Source organism: Sinohyriopsis cumingii, chromosome 1 (genome assembly GCF_028554795.1).
Source record: "Sinohyriopsis cumingii isolate HCF-2022 chromosome 1, ASM2855479v2, whole genome shotgun sequence".
NCBI classification, from domain to species: domain Eukaryota; kingdom Metazoa; phylum Mollusca; class Bivalvia; order Unionida; family Unionidae; genus Sinohyriopsis; species Sinohyriopsis cumingii.
Genome location: NC_142961.1, coordinates 7,286,285 through 7,307,305, shown reverse-complemented (window position 1 = coordinate 7,307,305; position 21,021 = coordinate 7,286,285). Strand labels below are relative to the sequence as shown.

General features: G+C 34.3%; 1 protein-coding gene across 6 annotated transcripts in view; it reads left to right on the top strand.

Annotated features, from left to right (window-relative positions):
- Window positions 1-21,021, top strand: part of LOC149806372 (oncostatin-M-specific receptor subunit beta-like) — a 177,963-nt gene that overhangs the window by 42,804 nt on the left and 114,138 nt on the right. For all 6 annotated transcript variants that reach the window (XM_089952304.1, XM_089952262.1, XM_089952286.1 and 3 more), the window contains 3 exons: window positions 3,670-3,933; window positions 9,354-9,477; window positions 11,943-12,118. In XM_089952304.1, the coding sequence (XP_089808430.1) occupies window positions 3,670-3,933; window positions 9,354-9,477; window positions 11,943-12,118 (564 nt within the window). The remainder of the gene's footprint in view (window positions 1-3,669; window positions 3,934-9,353; window positions 9,478-11,942; window positions 12,119-21,021) is intronic.

Here is a 21,021-nt window from a genome sequence, read left to right as displayed (position 1 = left end):
CTAATTTCCTGAAAATTTCAAATTCTAGTAAACAAAATTACATTACTATGACATGTAATGAAATAAAAAAAATTAAAACCAACAATCAAATTAAATATAAATTAAATCAAATATACATAACAGTCAGTCTCTAAGGATTATGGTGCCTAATGGAGAATCCTTTGTGATTGATGTGGTGGAAAAGATGTAAATCCTAGCTGCTTCTCTTTGAGCACAGTTTCCAATTTTCGTCTCTTTTTGAAGAGAGACATTACTCAGTTTTCAGTGTTAAGGGCTACTGAGCAGCCAATTCCAACACTCTCAAATTTTCAAAAGGCCCTGGATACTAACTTAGATTATCTGATCGGGTATTTCAAATTGAAAAGATCGGTCTATCACCCTCTGATGCCTGAATGGAGTCTGTTTTGTGTTATATGTATTTAATTTGTATTGTGTGTGCTTGGCCTTTGTCTGTAATTTAGTGTAATGGTCTGGCCAGTACATGCCTATTTCTATGTATTTGTCATTTTTTGTAAGTTACAAAGAAGTTGTTTCCTTTTTATAGTTCAAGGTCTAGCGTTATTTACAAACTTAGAATGTATTGGAAGTTAACTTGTGACCTACATACTGGTGATTTTGTTGTGTCTTACTGGCAGACCATGTAGCAGAAGCTGCGTGTGTGTGTGTGTGGCTAGCTGGCAGTTTTCTTGGTGTCACATTCTGTGTGGTGGTGGTGGAAAGTGACTGTTTCCAATGGTAATTTTAGGGTCTTGGAGTCTGCATAGATTATGTACTGCAAGGGTATCTTTGGTGGAACATGTGTTTAAGTACAGCTTGTTCCATCCGGGCTCTGGCAGCATAATCTTCTGCTGCTTTGGATAAATGCCACGACAGTTTATCGCATGGTTCTAGTGCAGGTCAGGTGTGGTGAAAGTGTGCAGGATGCCTTAAAACAAATGTGTTTGAGTTCCTCATGCTTGCTAATGCAGTAAGTATACGGGAAAGGTCTTTGATCCACACAAAGTGTTTGCCTTTCAACACTGGTTTGTTGCAAAAAGCTGTTCAGTACCTTTTCAGAGATGTGGATGGGGTGGAATGCACTGTCTCATCCAAAGACATTTATGGCAATGGTGGGGTTAATGCTTTCAAACTTGGTCATGTCGGGCAACTTGATTGGAAACTTATGCTTAACAAATCTAAGCTATACCTGGTACCAGCTGTACTGAGGTTGGGGGTCATCGATGGGATGTAGGGCGGATAGGACGTCACACTAAAAGCATGTCTAACCCCTGGAGTTTTCCTTGTTTATGATAGTCTTTTTTTGGGATCAGCTGAGAAGTAGGGATGTGCCAATTGTTTCGAAAAGGACGGTAATGCTAGACATTTAGCACCTCACTCCTCAATAACCATGAAGCCACTGAGACTAACAGCTCATTGTCGGACAGTGCCGCTTTGGCTCAGTCATCCCATAGAGACACTGTGATACAGCTGCCTGCTGCTTGTAACCATCTCAAGTATGGTCTTATGCATATTATTAAATTTGACCACCTTGTCTCAAGTTTTAGGATCTCTCACATGCTAGGGGTAATGAATTTAAACAGTTTCCTTTGGATCATACTAGCAACGTCTTTAACACCTAGACAAATATTTTGGAGGGAGGGAGCAGTTTGACTTGTATTTGGTGTGATCGTTATGTGGGTTCAGATCGAAGTCAGCATAGCCTATCGCAGGGTCTTCCTGATTTTGTGCAAGGAGGCCTCTGAATTGCCCCTCTTTTTGTAGCTCCAGTTGATGTTTCATCAGCATTGTAGGGGTTCTTGGGGCTTATAGGGTGGGCTAGGTGTCGAAGGGACTCTTTGGCACTAGGGAGTAAGAAGGAGTAGTAAAATGGTTGATGGGGTTATGATCCCCTTTTGACTTTCTTGGGTAGCCAGACCTGATGCAAGGGGATGGCTGTCTGGCCCTGTGGGTAAGTATTGCTTCCAGAATGCCATTGTATTCACTCTTGGTTATCTGTCCCTTCTGAAGCAACACATTCATTTGCTGGATGATATGCATTTTAGTATCTCGCTTGTATCGTTATATAGAGATGGTATAATAGGATACACAAAATTTCTCTAAATGAAGAATCAGTCATCAGTTGCTGTTGCTTGAGGTCTGCCCTCATAGGTGACTGCTGTTTATGTTGCTTTGCCATACTATGGTGCATAGTCTTTTTGCAAATGAAAATATGTCGGAGATGTTATCACTCACTCTAGTGTATGAGATAATATCATCATGCCCTAGCACTGATCAGGTAGATGCAGTTGGAGCTTTACATTGCTATGTACTGTGTTCAACTCCCAAGCTCACTAAAGACCTTACTAAATCATCTTCATGTCTTTTTTGTGTGCCGCTGCTTGTCCTCCTTATGCCTCCCTCCACACTGGTTACATGGTAAATAGGTGGTGATAGAGCCTGCCCATGATTTCCAGCAAGTCATTAGCCTGATCATGTCTTAGTACATGCATTGTTGGGTGTAAACAGAGAAATATGTGTTGCAGCATTTGCACCCAAGGCATCCGTGTTAACATTTTTTGTTCCTTGTCTATGGTGGTTTAGCATAGACATATATCTCTAATTGCATATTTTATAGGCACTGGCTGGATGCTCGCACACCAAAGAGATGTCCATTTTAGGGTTCACCTCTGCTCCTTTCTACCTTTTACCTCAAAATGTTGCAAGTGGGGGTCCCATTGCTCTTCTACCACTAGAAGTTCTACTCCATTGAAAATCTGGATAATATTGTTATTCTACTCCTTCTAAATGGAAAGCTCTTTCATCATGTAGGTTTTGTCCCTGGTATTTCTGTGGTGTTGAATTTGTTCTAAATGGAAATGATACCAAAAGCTGCTACCCCTATATAGATGGCCATATTGACATGGGGTTTTATTAATAAAAAAAAAACAGCTTATGTTTTTCTAGTTGGTCCTAAATACAACTATTATCAATATTATGTTGCCATGACAATTTTTAAAATCTTATAACTACACCTCCTCATTGGATGGCTGTATCAACATGGAGTTTTCACTGAAAAACATCTCATGAATCCGTTGATCCTAAAATCAAAATGGTATAAATCTTACAGCTTTAACATTTTGTCATCACTCAAGAATATTAGAGATGATTTCGGCATTTAGCAGTTAAAAAGAAGAAACAGTGTTATATTTGTTTCCTGGAAATTCTTTTCAGCTAATAGAGACTGTCAGTCTCTTTGAGTCACTCTGCTAGTTTCTAATGTTTTGCTTTTCATGCAAAAAGTGTCTGTATTTTAGCTTGCATTGATTAAATACCCAAGAATTGGTTTCTCAGCTCAGACAATTATATGTCCATATTATTAACTCATGTAAAGTTTGCATTCAAGTACAGACAGCATAGAGCCAGATCTGCTATAAGTTAGTGGGCTGGCAGTTAAGAATGAACTCTTTTTAACATGTATTTATATGTATTATATAATTTAAAGCAAATATTTTACACCCTGATATTCGGGTAGATTACACAAATGCTTCCTTATCAAGAATATTTCCTACCCTTAAGAATTGCATGGTCAATAAAACTTTGCTATTTACCGCTAAGAGGCATGACTTTGGATGTGCTAAAATGCAACTGTTTGTCACCCTTTGAACTGTCTGTTGTTTATTTATTTTTCAGAAATAGAAACCATTGGCTATGGCTTCATTGGAGAGACATTGGACATGATATGCAACATAACAAATCCATCTATTCAGAAAAATGCTTCCGATATAAAATTCAGTTTGAACGACACTGAGCTGAACAATACGTTCATCTTGGGTGAAAAGTCAAAGAAGCTTGTTTTGCAACTGAATGGTCCACAGATGAACAGAGCTCACATATACTGCGAAGTTCACGATTCCAACTTGACCTATATTACTTCCAGAATAATAAATGTTGAATGTAATTGAATTTTTATTGTTCTGAACATTCTTACTTGGGATTTTCTCAAAATGTTAAGGGGGCCAAAAAATTGACCTTTAAACCAGTATAACTGTGACTTGCCTGAATTATAAGGAATTATTTGCAAATCATGCAGAATTCAAGTTTCAGCAATTTATTCTTGGATTTTGAATGCCCTGTCAGACCAGTTATTAGCCTTAAGGCCAGCTGAGGTTAAGGTAGGGTCCTGTGTCCATTATGCATCATTCATCGGCTGTTGTTATTCAATCTTCTCAAAATGAAAGGACCATTTTAGCCAAACTTGACGTAGGGCATTCTGGCAAAAATTCCTTTTAAGTCTGTGCAAACGATGATAATGTAGCATCAAAAATCGCTGCTACTATAAAAAATCTTGCAAAAAAAATCTTAAAAATGCTGATTTGAATTTGACCCAATTTGATAAAGACATTTGAAGCTCTTTTTGCAATTAATGCCAAGCTCTCATCACAAATGCAACTTGCGTAAAAACTACAAAAGCCATTAAATCACTGATGAAAGTCCGTTGAGCAGAATTTTACCTACTTTGACAGCGTCCTAATATATCATTAAGAAGTAGTAGTAGTTATTGTGACTGATGGTGTTCTTTTTATTTTCTAAAAATATAACGAGTAAAAGATCTTGTATGAAAATTAAATCTTATCCATGAGGTGCTCCTATATTTACACAGTATGCTCCCTGCAAGAACACAAAAATAGTTTATCAGTAAACCTTTACTCAAGTGGGTTTGCCCCATGAATTTCTCATACTTCCTGTTTATCACAGTAAGAAAAGGAGCGATATTTATCTTCCAGTTTACATGTTTTACAGACATGTCAATAAGAAGTATTGGATTAATCCATCATTTACACTGGAAATAATCTCCAACAATAAACAGTTTGCAGTTGGAATGATTACATTATAAATTAAGTGGTGCTATGTTTTAATCACTATTGCTGCATTAATCTGCACCATTATGTTATTTGTCTGAATTGCAGATCAAAGCATACAAAACTTCAATCAGTGAGCTATTTCTATAATCTTCCTATTTGCCGCAGATGAACTTAAGAGCACATTATGTCTTTGACATTTAGAATATATACAACTTGGATTGTTTGATGGTTTTATTTCAGTTCAGAGGCTAAAGTATTTTGATGTTAAATCATGTTATAACTTAGGGAAATAAAGAATATTGAATATATTATAGTATTATGCTTTGTCAATGATATAACACAAGATGTATACATTTTTCATTAAAAGGAAATGAGGCTTGCTGATTTTCATTTTTTAATGAAAAATGTATACGAGTGGAATATCATTGATACAGTGTACATACTGTACACATATTTTATTTATATATCATATAAATACACATATTTGCCCTTTGAAATGAGATAAGATATGCTCCGGGCAACTGAGTATTGACCGAGCGAATGAATTTCTCACATCCCTATGAGTATGTCCACTACAAAATGTAATTCTATGCCTTTTCTTTTTGTTCACAAGTACATTTGAAAATTGATAAATTGATTGTTTTCTTTTTAAGTTTCTACTTTTATTCACATTGATTAAATCAATATAAGACACACTAATGATTTAAACAGGAAGGATTGTTTTTATGAAGAAAGTAGAGCACTACGAACACATTAGCTTCTTGTACACACAGTGATTCGCATAGTGGTCTTTGTAAATTAGCGTGGAATAGAAACTAAGTGAAATGATGAACCAACAAGAGGTAATTAAAACATTTCAATATATTTACAGTTGATATAAGTTATTATTCTATTTTAATTAACATTACTACTGACCATACAATTATCTCTGTCTGTTTCTCCCTCTTTCTCTTTCTCTCCTTTTTCTTAGGACAGTTTGACAAAAGAAATCTGACCTTTTATCAATAAAGTACAGCGAAATCTCGGTCAACATGAAATCACCTTATAGGTTATATAAATTTACAGTGTTCATTTATATAACTGATAAGGTGATTTCATGTTGTCAGAGATTTCACCGTACTTTACTGATAAAACATCAGACTCGTGGTTTGACTTAACTTTTCAAATATTTATAAATCCAGAGACATTCATGTCATATGATGGAAATGAAAATCCCCAACACTTGTATTTACCATTGTCGAGAGAGAGAGAAAAAAGAGAGAGGGTCTGCCATTTGGACATTTTCATATTTAATTAAATATAACTGATTTTTGGAACATCATAATAGGTTTAAGAAACAACAACAATAAAGCAATAAATACATTACAGTATGTGGGTCTTGTAACTGACAAATTTAACTTATATTGTCGACCGGCTATTGCAACTATGTATTGTTGATATTATAAATGCTGTAGATAGACCCCAAGGAAATCGTAAGCATACTGTTACGACTAATCATATTCTTGTAGATAACCTGTTACAAGATCACTTTTGAGGTTTTCATCCAAATTAAATTGTTTTTCTCTCTCACTCTATGTTTCATATGTACGCTGTCTCTTATGCATGATAGGGAAGGGGGAGAGGAATAAAGAAAGGATTGCGATGAAATTGCGTACCATTTTAAATCCATTTAGAAAATGGGGACTATTAATAACTTTTATTGCTATTTTCATATGTTATTATTGATTAATGATTGGAAATTCATCATTGAATTATAGGCCTGCAGTTGAAAGAATGTTAACTTTATATATTTGTCTTATTGAGCCATGGGCGGATCACAATTTGATTACCAATAGTACTGGTATATCAATTTGCTTTATACCAACACTTTAAATGCCATGTTATCTCTAATGTGTGTGTGTGTGTTTGTATATATATATATATATATATATATATATATATATATATATATATATATATATATATATATATATAAAAACTGACTATGAACAGTGCAAACTTAGTATCTATCTAGCCTAAGCGCTTTCTACTCTTAATGAATCATTTTCAAAGGTAAATACTAAACATAGACAAGACAAACAAATAAAACAGACAAACCGTTGTCTTTGTAAAACTTTATTTACATGACTATGACTTGTTGCAGATGCTGAAATATATTTTATATTGACCTAGAAATCGATGAGCCATGGCGTCATCTGTTATTTTATGTAAATTTATGTACGCGCAAATTATATCCCGGATATTGAATTATTATAGTTGTAATTATAGGTTATTGGGTGACTAATATGTAAATTTAGAGAATTATTGAAAAGAGAACAGCCAACTGCAAAAAGGTAATTTTATTTGTGAATGGCTGTCCTTTTCTAGTCTTCTTGGTTTAAACCGCTTGGTTTCAATGTTCTAAGGTGGGGTATCCAGTAAGGTTCTTTTTCTTTCCTGGTTTCGGAACTTCATTTGGGGTTGTAAGCAATTGCTATAAGTGTTATATCACTGAAAGTGTGGCCATGGGAGGGGAAGTGTTCTGCGGCTGGGCTTCTGTACAGCTTCTTTGTCATCCAATCAGATCTATGAAGGTTGATCCTTTTGTGTAGTTTTTCAGTTTCTCCGACATACTGGATGCTACAGATCTTACATGTGATGAGATAAATTACATTCTCTGTTTTCAACGTTTTGTTTGATCCATATATGTTCAGTTTTTCTCTGGTCACTATTCTGGAAAATGTCCTGGTTTCTATCATATATTGACAGATTTTGCACTTTTTATTGCCCCAGGAGCCAGATTTACTAGTGTGGTCTTGGTTAGTAATTGGCGTCAGTTTCGCCCTGACCAGGATGTCCTTGAGGTTTTTGGGTTCCCAGTAGGCTACTACAGGTTTGTTCGGGAGTAATAACTTTGGTGCAGCCAGCATGTTCTCTTTTCAATAATTCTCTAAGTTTGCTCATTAGTCACCCAATAATCTATATATGGGGGATATAATTTGCAAGTACATAAATTTACATAAAATAACAGATGACGCCATGGCTCATCGATTTCCAGGTCAATATAAAATATATTTCAAAATTAGCAACAAGTCATAGTCATGTAAAGTTTTACAAAGACAACGGTTTGTCTGTTTTATTTGTTTGTCTTGCCCATGTTTTTTATTTGCCTTTGAAAAAGACTCATTAAGAGTCAAAAGCGCTTAGGTTAGCTAGATACTAGTTTTGTACTGTTCGTAGTCAGTTTATTACATTTATCTTAATCAATCCCTGACAAACGTGATCCCTTGCTGGATCCACTGAACTTGAAAGGACTGTTATTTGCCATATGATTTGTATTCTTTATATATATATATATATATATATATAATATATATATATATATATATATATATATATATATATATATATATATATATATATATATAATTATATCTTAAATTTATTTCACTAATTATAATTTTTTAACTTTTATTAAAACACAGTGTTTGATAACATTTCTTTATACTACAGCAGGCTTACCGAATTGCTGTTAAATGTTTCTTGGGATATAGCTATTGGCCTCTAAATTGTATATATCTAATGGTGATCTGCCATGAAATATGGCAGCCATTACAAAACATTTGAAGAAAAAAAAACATTAAATGATTTCTGAAAAACTTTTGAACAGAATTTGAAAAATATTTAACTGACATTACCGTGGCATATTGGAATAATTTCAAGTGGTTACAAATCATGCCGATCCGCCATCAAATATGGCAACTAAACATGGTCAAGTTTTTTAAAATTATTCTTAAACACTGCTGAATAGAATATAATCAAATTTTGCATAGGCATGATAGTCTTTCAATTTGTACAAATGATGCTGATCCACTGATACATGTGCTTGCCATTACCAACAATAACAAACTCTGTAAGCGATCAAAAACCACTAAACAGTCTATGAGGAATATGACAAAGTATCCTGGTATGAAGGCTTTTCAAGTTTGCATAAATGATGCCAATTTGCCTTTACTAAAATAATTACAATATATAAGTGTCAGAAACCATTATTCAAATCAGATTTCTCTGCCAGCTACTTTGGGTTTTGTCTCATTTTACCTCTTGTTCCCACAAAGGTGGCACCATGATCAACTTCTGTCCCTTCCGTGAGAAATCCCTACATATACAGCTCAGACTGGATGACAAAAGGTACCCAGATATGGTATCGTGTATAATTTTTCATACATTCCAATTTGTGTGAAGCCTACATTGTTGGAAGCTCTAAATGGTTAGGTATGCATAAGAAAAAAGTGTGCAATACTAAGGTCATGAAACATAATTGGCCAAATAAGTGGCTTTATTTAATATTGTAATATGTCTTAGTGCCATAGTTCCTTTCAAACTGGTGGAACCATTCACTATTGCATTTTGTCTAGTACAGTCTGTTGTTTAAAATTGTGTGCGCATTTTTTTCATGGCATATCATTGACATATTTAGGTTGCACGGAACATTAAAAATATCCTTCTTGCTTGAATTAAATTTATTTACAGATGCTCCCCAGAACATTACAGATATCAGTTGTGTCAATCATAATTGGGATACGTTTCTGAGCTGTTCATGGAGACACCCAGTAGAATATTTGAATCAGAGCAACATCCAAGTAACATCAAGATGGTAAGATAGGTGTTCAGTATGTGAATACTGCAGCCTTCATTTGTTGCCTTGAAAAAGTCAACATAATCCTTGATTGTACCTATCAAATATTTAACTTCATCTAACACCACCATTTTCAATACAGTATCAGCTGTCTTTGACTGAAGTGAAATTGACAACTTCAGTTGCCTTTTGCCACATACCAGTTGCATATAGTGTTTTATATATTTAACTTGTTTTGTGAGTTGACTTTTATTCATGCTGATATGTATATCACTAATGTCTGATTGACCTTTGTCAGTAATCAAGTTAAGGGCCTACCAACTAGTGTCATTTATTTTGTAAAGAACATAAGTACATAGATAATATTTGTCTATGATTATATATTAAACATTCAGATCATTATTAATGGAATTAAAATTGTTTACTTGTATCTGAGATTAGGACATTAGTTTTTCATTTGGAAATTCCTGATCTTGTTGACAGAGTAAACATTTCTAGAAAGAAGTCAACCTTCATCCTGGTTGTGTTATTGTGTTGTAGCTTTTTATAAGAATGTTATTTACTTCAAAATTAATCATTCCTACCTTAATATCGAAAGTTGAATCAGTTTTACTGTTGTGTTCAGCTTTTAATTTGGGAGGATTTATTTCTGACTAAATCACTATTTTGGGATTATTGTGAATTCCTTCAAGGACATTTTGGATTATATCATTGTGATACATCAAGACTGTTGACATGTTAGAATATCTGAGGCTATTGGCATATCAGCATAATGAACATTGGAATTTATTTGGAACACCTCTGTAATTGAACATTAGCAACTCTATACATTCAGACTTGTGATTGAACTTTTAGGACTATTTGGATTTAATTCACAATACTTTAAGTTCTTTTTAAATTTTCACTTACAATTCTAAGCAAACAAATTATTTGTTGAATTTTACAAAACATGTTGATTTTTCCTCTTTTCTTTTACATAGATTAAGACCCTCAGAGTTGTAACAATAGCATGTTTCAACTCTTACCAGTCATACAAAATAATGATCCCATGTGATCCCTGGTAGGGGGTCAAAATATCAAATATAAAATTTCAATTACATATCTTTGAACTTGAAGGAGTATGGCATGTATTTTGCATAATTTCCACCTTCTCATTTATAACTATATTCTCTTAGACAAAATTTTCAGCTAAACAGGTGCAGTAAGCTACATTAAGCAGAATAGCTTGAAGAAAGACTGACATTTCTGCCTCTCTCTTTCCCTTTCCATCATCTTAGGGCAAATTTTATTTTAATCAGAAGGTGTATAAATAAAACTCTGGTGGAATACCTATGTCCATGCAATATTTATTGTTTTTGATCTTGTCTAGTCCAAACAAGATACATATATTGTGTTAGTGAATGCACACAGTTAGTCTAAAGAGTGTGAATTTGAAATATGGACATTCACACTATATGGAGTCCTTTTCAATGTTGGGTAATTTATTTTTTCATTAATGATCTCTTCCACAAAGAAAGACAATACATTTTTGACATTTTTTTAATCATATATGAAAAATTCCAAGAAATACAATAACTGAAAAGTCTGGTTTTTGCTGAAGAACACTGCAGTAAAAACGAAGAAATAGTCTTATCTTGAATTTGAATTCGTTTTGGCTGGTAGAACATGTCTTGTCAGGTTAGTGATTGTAACGATTGCTATTAAACCACAGGATATCAACCCAGACAGATTTACTATATGTTTACATTTTCCATGACAATACAAAATCAGCCAAGATATTGTCAGATTTACCGTATGTTTACATTTTCCATGACAATACAAGTCAGCCAAGATATAGTCAGATTTACTGCATGTTTACATTTGCCATAACAATATAAGTCTACCAAGATATTGTCAGATTTACTGTATGATTACCTTTGCCATAACAATACAAGTCAGCCAAGACATAGTCAGATTTACTGTATGTTTACATTTTCCATGACAATACAAGTCAGCCAAGATATAGTCAGATTTACTACATGTTTACATTTGCCATAACAATAAAACTCAACCAAGTCATCGTCAGATTTACTGCATGTTTACCTTTGCCATGACAATAAAAGCTTCCACATGACTCTGACATTTTTCCAGTCTTTAAAGCATAGATTCTCATTTTCTTGCATCTGTGCTTGCTTGGTGTGAAAATCTTGAGAGTTAATAACTTGAATAGGTTTCTTGTTAAAATGTTGTGGATTATCAATGGGAATGGAAACTGGAAGTAAGAAAACTTTTGGTTATTTAATTTATTAATGAAGGAATCGGTTGAAACTTAAGACTAATACTTACTGGCAATATGTTTGTAGCTAAATCGATAATGAAAATTTATGCAAAAATTAAGATAATATGATATCTGTGCAATTTATGAAATAATGTCATTGCAACTTCATCTTACTACATTGATTATACTTATATTTTATTTATCATGATTGTTTTTGGAATTTTAGGACAAATCAGCGTATTTCAGGTTATGAGGACTGTACTGAGGGCAACTACAATTACTGCAACCTGACTCAAGGGAGTTTTTTCAGCGGCAAAAACGTGACAATATCTGTTGAGGTGAAGAACACCAGGTTAAATGTTTCAACCACAGGAACATTTGAATTTGATACAAATAAAATTGGTAAGTACTGTAGCTATAATATATGTGTTACAATATATTTCCAGCTGGGTTATAAAATGGCAAGACTAGTTAAATGTACATTAGATGTGATACCAAGACATGTAAATCCCTGGTGATGGGTTATGTTATTTGTCTTGTGCAAGGTTGTATTATGCAGAAGACAAAAAAAAATTGTAACTCCAAGAATTTCCTATTCATTTCTTGCCCACATGAATTAATTTTTCTCACCCTTGTTAGCTTTAAATAGAATAGAAAAGAAAGACAAAACTCATCCTATTTCGATTTCATTACATTTTAATTGAAAACTAAAATGCTTTTAAGATTGCATCATCAACACAAATCCTTCTGAATCTTGCCATATTATAATTTCATAAAAATGTCATAGGTTGATGAGACACCAAGTTAGCTAGAGATAAGACAGGCATAGTGTGTATCGGCTTTCTATGTCACATTGGTGAGAAATAACAGTTAACCTAAGATAAGACAGGCATAGTAGGATCGGCTTTCTATGTCACATTGGTAAGAAATAACAGTTAACCTAAGATAAGACAGGCGTAGTGGGATCAGCTTTCTATGTCACATTGGTGAGAAATAACAGTTAACCTAAGATAAGACAGGCATAGTAGGATCAGCTTTCTATGTCACACTGGTGAGAAATAACAGTTAACCTAAGATAAGACAGGGGCAGTAATATCGGCTTTCTATGTCACATTGGTGAGAAATAAGAGTTAACCTAAGATAAGACAGGCATAGTAGGATCGGCTTTCTATGTCACATTGGTGAGAAATAACAGTTAACCTAAGATAAGACAGGCATAGTAGGATCAGCTTTCTATGTCACATTGGTGAGAAATAACAGTTAACCTAAGATAAGACAGGCATAGTGGGATCGCCTTTCTATGTCACATTGGTGAGAAATAACAGTTAACCTAAGATAAGACAGGCATAGTAGGATCAGCTTTCTGTGTCACATTGTTGAGAAATAACAGTTAACCTAAGATAAGACAGGGGTAGTGGGATCGCCTTTCTATGTCACATTGGTGAGAAATAACAGTTAACCTAAGATAAGACAGGGGTAGTGGGATCGCCTTTCTATGTCACATTGGTGAGAAATAACAGATAACCTAAGATAAGACAGGCATAGTAGGATCAGCTTTCTATGTCACATTGGTGAGAAATAACAGTTAGCCTAAGATAAGACAGGCATAGTAGGATCGGCTTTCTCTGTCACATTGGTGAGAAATAACAGTTAACCTAAGATAAGACAGGCATAGTAGGATCGGCTTTCTATGTCACATTGGTGAGAAATAACAGTTAGCCTAAGATAAGACAGGCATAGTAGGATCGGCTTTCTCTGTCACATTGGTGAGAAATAACAGTTAACCTAAGATAAGACAGGCATAGTAGGATCGGCTTTCTCTGTCATGTTGGTGAGAAATAGTTTTTGTTATACGGATCTTGACTGCTTCTAAAATCAAAGCACAGAAAAGATTTACCAAATTTGTATACCCCTTGTGTCAATAGATGCAGAAGCATATTATAATCCCCATGGTTAATACGAAAAAAAAGAAGCTGTTGAAGCAATACATAACATGATTGAATGGACTATTTATTCATTTACAAAAAATAAAGAATGGGAGAAATGTTGTTATGTTTTTCTTCATGTCCCCAATAACTTTTAAACTGTTTGCTTAACACATTTCCACACAGAGAAATATACATATCCAAAATACAACCTTTAGTCCAGCCTCTGTGTAGTACATTTTCTTTAAAACATGACATGAGTTTACCTTTACCGTAGACCTAAACATGAATTTACCTTTACCGTAGACCTAAACATGAATTTACCTTTATCGTAGACCTAAACATGAATTTACCTTTACCGTAGACCTAAACATGAATTTACCTTTACCGTAGACCTAAACATGAGTTTACCTTTACCGTAGACCTAAACATGAGTTTACCTTTACCGTAGACCTAAACATGAGTTTACCTTTACCGTAGACCTAAACATGAATTTACCTTTACCGTAGACCTAAACATGAATTTACCTTTACCGTAGACCTAAACATGAGTTTACCTTTACCGTAGACCTAAACATGAGTTTACCTTTACCGTAGACCTAAACATGAATTTACCTTTACCGTAGACCTAAACATGAATTTACCTTTACCGTAGACCTAAACATGAGTTTACCTTTACCGTAGACCTAAACATGAGTTTACCTTTACCGTAGACCTAAACATGAGTTTACCTTTACCGTAGACCTAAACATGAGTTTACCTTTACCGTAGACCTAAACATGAATTTACCTTTACCGTAGACCTAAACATGAGTTTACCTTTACCGTAGACCTAAACATGAGTTTACCTTTACCGTAGACCTAAACATGAGTTTACCTTTACCGTAGACCTAAACATGAATTTACCTTTACCGTAGACCTAAACATGAATTTACCTTTACCGTAGACCTAAACATGAATTTACCTTTACCGTAGACCTAAACATGAATTTACCTTTACCGTAGACCTAAACATGAATTTACCTTTACCGTAGACCTAAACATGAATTTACCTTTACCGTAGACCTAAACATGAATTTACCTTTACCGTAGACCTAAACATGAATTTACCTTTACCGTAGACCTAAACATGAATTTACCTTTACCGTAGACCTAAACATGAATTTACCTTTACCGTAGACCTAAACATGAATTTACCTTTATCGTAGACCTAAACATGAATTTACCTTTACCGTAGACCTAAACATGAATTTACCTTTACCGTAGACCTAAACATGAATTTACCTTTATCGTAGACCTAAACATGAATTTACCTTTACCGTAGACCTAAACATGAATTTACCTTTACCATAGACCTAAACATGAGTTTACCTTTACCGTAGACCTAAACGTGAATTTACCTTTACCATATGCAGACTAGACTTCTGATCATGCACAGCTCAAGTAAATACACTGACGAGTGGAGTATTACCTAATGGATGAGTGAAAGTGATGAAGATAGTGTAATCACTTAAATATTTGAAAAGGATTAATATTATACCTGCCATTATTGAATTGCTGACCTCTCTAGGATGGATAATCCCATGTCCAAGCTACATGATCTTGTTATATACATTAGGGAAAATGTAAATGCAGAAAGGCAACTTGACTTGGAGTCACATGAAATTGTGAGTATCTGGGTGGAAATGTTTCAAAATAATGCAAAATCATTCCTAGTTGGTTTCATTTCTAGGCCATCTTCCTCCAAAGCAATTTGGAATGATAATTTTTTGAAACAAATGTAAAATGTTCTAGTACAGGAGAAAGAAACATATATACTCAGAGATATAAATAAGGACCTTCTCAATACTCAAATAAGGAACAACTGGATGGAATTTATTGAATCATTAGGCCTAGACCAGCTGGTAAATGAGCCCACAAGGTAACATAAATATCAAGCACTCTTATTGATCACATTTATACCAATCTACCAGACAATGTGACTTGTGTTAATGTGCCGAATGTTGGTCTTAGTGACCACTATTTTACTTTTTTGACAAGAAAGGTTAAATACAAGAAAAATAATAAAATTACACACAAAGCAATCACTTACAGATCATTCAAAACTTTTAATGAAGAACAATTTCTCAATGACCTATATAAAGTTCCATGGAGTATGATCCAAAATTTGGATGATATAGATGAAGCTCTGAGGGTGTGGACTGACTTATTCATGGATGTAGTCTCTAAGCATGCACCACTGAAAGTACATAGAGTAAAGAGTGAAATCCAACCTAATTGGCTTACTACTGAAATCCTAGATGCTATGAAAACACGAAACCAATTCAAGGCTATGGGAAACCTTGCACAATATAAAGTATGGAGAAATAAAATAACAAGTATGATTAAAAAAGCTAAAGAAACTTATTCTCAATCATTGCTTGAAAACAAAAAGAGCAAGACAAACTCCATTTGGAAAGTCTTCAATGAACTCACTGGAGGAACATACAAAGATCAGACAAATAAAATTCACTCACTTCTGGTAAATGACACCATATTATTATATATTCACTGATGACACTGACATTGCGAATGTTTTCAATGATTTTTTACCAACATTACCACAAAGTTAAAAGCACCAGTGATAGAAAACAACTTTAATGAACTGAAAAGTTCTGCAGCAGCAAAATCTCTAAGGAGGTATTATTGTTTCTCTATCGCACCATTATCAAAAAACTTTGTTAAAAAATGTCTCAGTGAACTTGATACCAAGAAAGCTAAAGGACTTGATCAGGTTGGCCCACGACTCATTAAATCTTCTGCCATAACATTCATAATCAATTTAAGCATGACAACCTCATCTGTCCCCAAAATATGGAAAACTGCAAAAGCAACTCCTATTCACAAATCTGGTTCTAAGGATGATGCTGATAACTACCGACCAATCTTAATACTACCAAACTTGTCACAATTGATTGAAAAACATGTCCATGACTCATTCATGTCATATTTAACCAATCACTTGCTGTTACACCCTAATCAATCAGGATTTAGACAGAAACATTCCTGTGAGATTGCCTTGATCACCCTAACTGAAAAATGGCTTCAAGCACTTGACCAAGGTAGAATAATAAGATCTGTATTTGTAGATTTCAGGAAAGCTTTTGACATGGTGGATCATGAAATCCTTTTGAAGAAACTGAAAATCTACCAGTGTGATGAAAGAACAATTAGATGGTTTACTTCATGCTTATGTGAGAGAACACAACATGTTTACATAAATAATGTTCTGTCTGAACCTGGAACAATTAGATATGGAGTACTACAAGGCTCAATTCTAGGTCCATTACTATTCATTTTATTTAGTAATGACCTACCACTTTTACTAAGAGACTCAATATCATCTACAGACCTCTATGCAGATGACACAACATTGTCAGACATCAAAAACACAAAGCATGAATTTCTTTACATAATTTCCTAAACAAACTGGAAAACTGGTGCACATGCAATGGCATGGTGGTACATACTGGTAAAACTAAAATATTACTTATCTCAACATGGAAAAAAAGGACAAATCTTGATCATAAGTGATGAACTATGTCTGACATGGAAGGATAAAAATTTGCAGATGGTCTGTCATGATAGACTACTTGGTGTTCTGGTAGATAATTACCTATCATGGACTGAACATATCAAACATATCAGTAAAAAAAAGTCAATTCAAGTTTATGGCTTCTCAGTAGGATAAGACATTTTCTCCCTGAAAGGCACAGAAAACTATTCTATAACAGTTACATACAACCCTATTTAGACTACTGTGATACAGTATGGGGTAATTCAAATGATAAAAACATAGCAAAGCTGGCACATTATCAAAAAAGAGCATTTGGGCTTATATCAATCCAGAAAGAAAGCAAGGAAAATTTTGCTGGTAGGTTACAAATATTATCTATTAAAGACCTAATCTGTTTGAGAAAAGCCAAATTAATGTACAGGGTATCCCATAATAGTGCTCCTGAATATTTACAATCATTATTCCAGTACAGACTACCTGGTAATACTCCCCACCTGCGATCCATGTCTACCAACATACATGAACATACATGAATGGTTGTTTGATCTATTGTGGGACTTAGTGGAAAGTTCCTGCATTCATAATAAAGGAATAACACAACCAGTCTTCCTCTTCATCTTCTTTGGATGATGTCTTCCATTCAAAGGAAGGGTCTGGATCTTTTCTGGTCATTGGAAGAATAATGCCCCTGTGGGGCAAGCATGTTCTAAGGAATCCATGGTTTGGGAGTCTCATAAGGCACAAGGATCCCAGGTGATGCTAGATCCAGTGTGAATAGTTCTTGTGAAGGATTAAACCTGTCTCTCTACCAAGAGAGAATATACACCAGAGTGTGAGTTGCACTGCCCTCCCCACCCCCATATGAATGAGCAGCTCCATTTTAAGGTCAGTGTCCTGTGGAAAACTGTACCTTCCTGAGAATGAAGGGCCACATCATTTTGGCTCCAATAATAATAATAATAATACTTAAATTTGTTGTGGCCTCTTCCATCAGATCATGGGAACTGGTCATCAGTCAATGGCGGTCCCATCATAAGTCTGGGGACAGGAGACCTCTGTTTCTATGTTACCAGTCAGCAGTAGAGAGTCAGCCTTTGCTCATCAGAATATGGAGGTGGAGTTTAGAATTTAGACCTATTTTTATACATCTTTATGGATATTTGTGTACAAGTAATTGTGTCATTTTCTCATCTAATATTGACTTTGCTGCAGTACCAACATTCTTTTAAAAACCATGTCAAAGTTTATAAATTTAGTTCCAAAAAAGTATTTCTAAAATCTAAGCTAGCTAGGCAACATCTGAAATTCCTAAATATTTGGAGGTTTGGTATGTTTGGTGAAAGAGTTAAAAAGTTGCTTGTATTACTTTGTCAGAGTGCCTTGAACATTTGCCATTATGTGTCATGAGATATATTGTGCATTATTGTATGGCATTTCTTATTTTCAGTGCCAATAATTGTACATTATGTGGACTTTTTTTTTAATTTCTTGCTTTTAATGCCAAAAAATGGCCAAATAAGCTTTTCTTTTGAAACCCTTCCAGACTTAATTCCAAAGAAGACAAACCTATTTATTGAGAAAACAAATTGAATTATAATTTTAATTTTGTGAAAGACATGTGCCTCTGTAGTTTACAAATTTATAGTTGCAGCTGTAAACTTAATGTTAAAAACAATATTATGCAATTTTGATTTTGGGAAAAAGGCAGTGTTTGTTAATTATAACTTTATCTTTCAAAAGAATTTTTATAAGACTATAATAAAATAGGTAAAATTAACATGATATAAAGTTTGGGAGATAGTTTGCATACTTCATGGTTTTACGATACGATGTAAGATTGCTTAGTGCTTTGTGATATGGTCAGCTCTCAATATTGCTGTAATGGTGGCCATCTTGAAAATCTTATTATTGCTATCCATCTGAATGGATTGGGTTTTCATTAAAAGACTTCTTATGATGTCTAGTTAACCCTAAATGAAAATAGTACTAATGTGATGACCAATATGGCCATCATATTGGCCCTAAATGAAAACAGTACTAATGTTATGACCAATATGGCCATGACATTGGCCATCTAGACAATATTTTTATTGCTAATCCTATGGAACATAAAATCATATCAATCTGGGGTTTTCACAACAAGACTTCTTCAGATGTGTAGTTGGTCCAAAATAAAAATGGTGCTGATCGGATGTCCCATTTGGCAATCATTTTGTATCCTTCTTGAAAATCTTGTTATCGCTTCTCTTGAATGAATGGTCATATCAGCATGGGAATTCATTGAAAAGACTTCTTTGATCTATGGTTCGTTAAATACAAATGGTGACAATCTGACTTCATTCTTGTTATGGTTGGATCTTTAGATGGTGGGTCATATCAGTATTGTGCTTTCACCAAAAGACTTGTGATACCTAGTTGGACATAAATGCAAATGGTGCCAGGCTAATATCCAATATAGCCACCATCACCTCCATCATGAAAATCTTGTTGACTCTCTTGGTGGCCAAAGTGGTTAGAGCGTCCTTCTTGGATGCAGATTCGAACCCCCAGCATTCATAGACTTATAAAAATGGTACTTAGCAGCTTTCTGGCATGGTGTTCAGCATTAAAAGATTAGTGTTAGGACTGGTTGGCCTGGTGTCAGAATGTGACTGGGTGGGACATCATACTACATGTCTGTGGCATGATGCTCCAGTGCTAAGCATCACTAAAAAACTGCCACACAGCAGACAGCATAGCTATATGACTGAACAGTTGTTAAAGCTACATTAAAAATTAAAATCAAACACACATACACACACACAGTGAAAATCTTCTTATTATTACTTCTCTAAAATGGAGCCATATTTTGAAATTATTTAAGGTCCAAATAAATGTTGACACAATTATTATGTTATGAATATTGTAATGAAATGAATAAAAACAGTGATTACCTCATATTTATTTCTGGATGGGAATAGTGACATGTAATATACAAATATTTGACCAAACACTGTTTTATACACACTGCAAACATCTGGAGTTTCCAATATTACACACTATATCTAATGCAATTTTTTATGTTAAGCTTGTATGATGAATTCTACTCTGTGCGAATAGAATTTTCAGTAAAAATCATCAACGTATAAGTGAGTGTATAAACTAGATACATTCCAAATAAATTAACTCAGTCATGCTTAACTATCATTTTGGTTTTTTTTTTGTTGCACCCTCAATATATTAGATATTATTTTACCTACATTTGTGAAAATTAGTTTGTTGATAAAATCTCAGCTTTAGTAAGTGAAACATAAAAACTTGGTCAGTGACAACTTATTTTCACACTTTAATGACTTGTATTTTCAGCTCTTTGTTACACACCAGTATCCTGGGCTCTATTTTACCTACAGTCATGAAAGCTGGTATTTAAGAAAAGCTCAAAGAAAGTAATTCAGCCAGACTGTATGAAACCAACATTAGGTCAGATTTACTCCAGTTTTGTTCTTGAGTAACTTTTGAATTTAGATTTGTTCAACATTTATGCCCGCTACATCTTGGATCCTACTTCACACTTACTTGTGAAAATTGTCATGTGGATACTAGAAAATCTCATTACACGTAACTGACAACCATGCCAAAAACTGGGTCAGTTTTACCCAATTTTCTTGAGTTATTTTTGAATTACCAGCAAATTTATTCATTACATCCTCATTATCATGGACCCTATTTCACCTACACTAGTGAACATTGGTTATGGGGATGCATCATGGGATGAACTCAACCATACCAAAGATTGCTTACTGTGACCATACATTTATGCTTGAGTGAGTTTGTTGAGTTGTTTATTA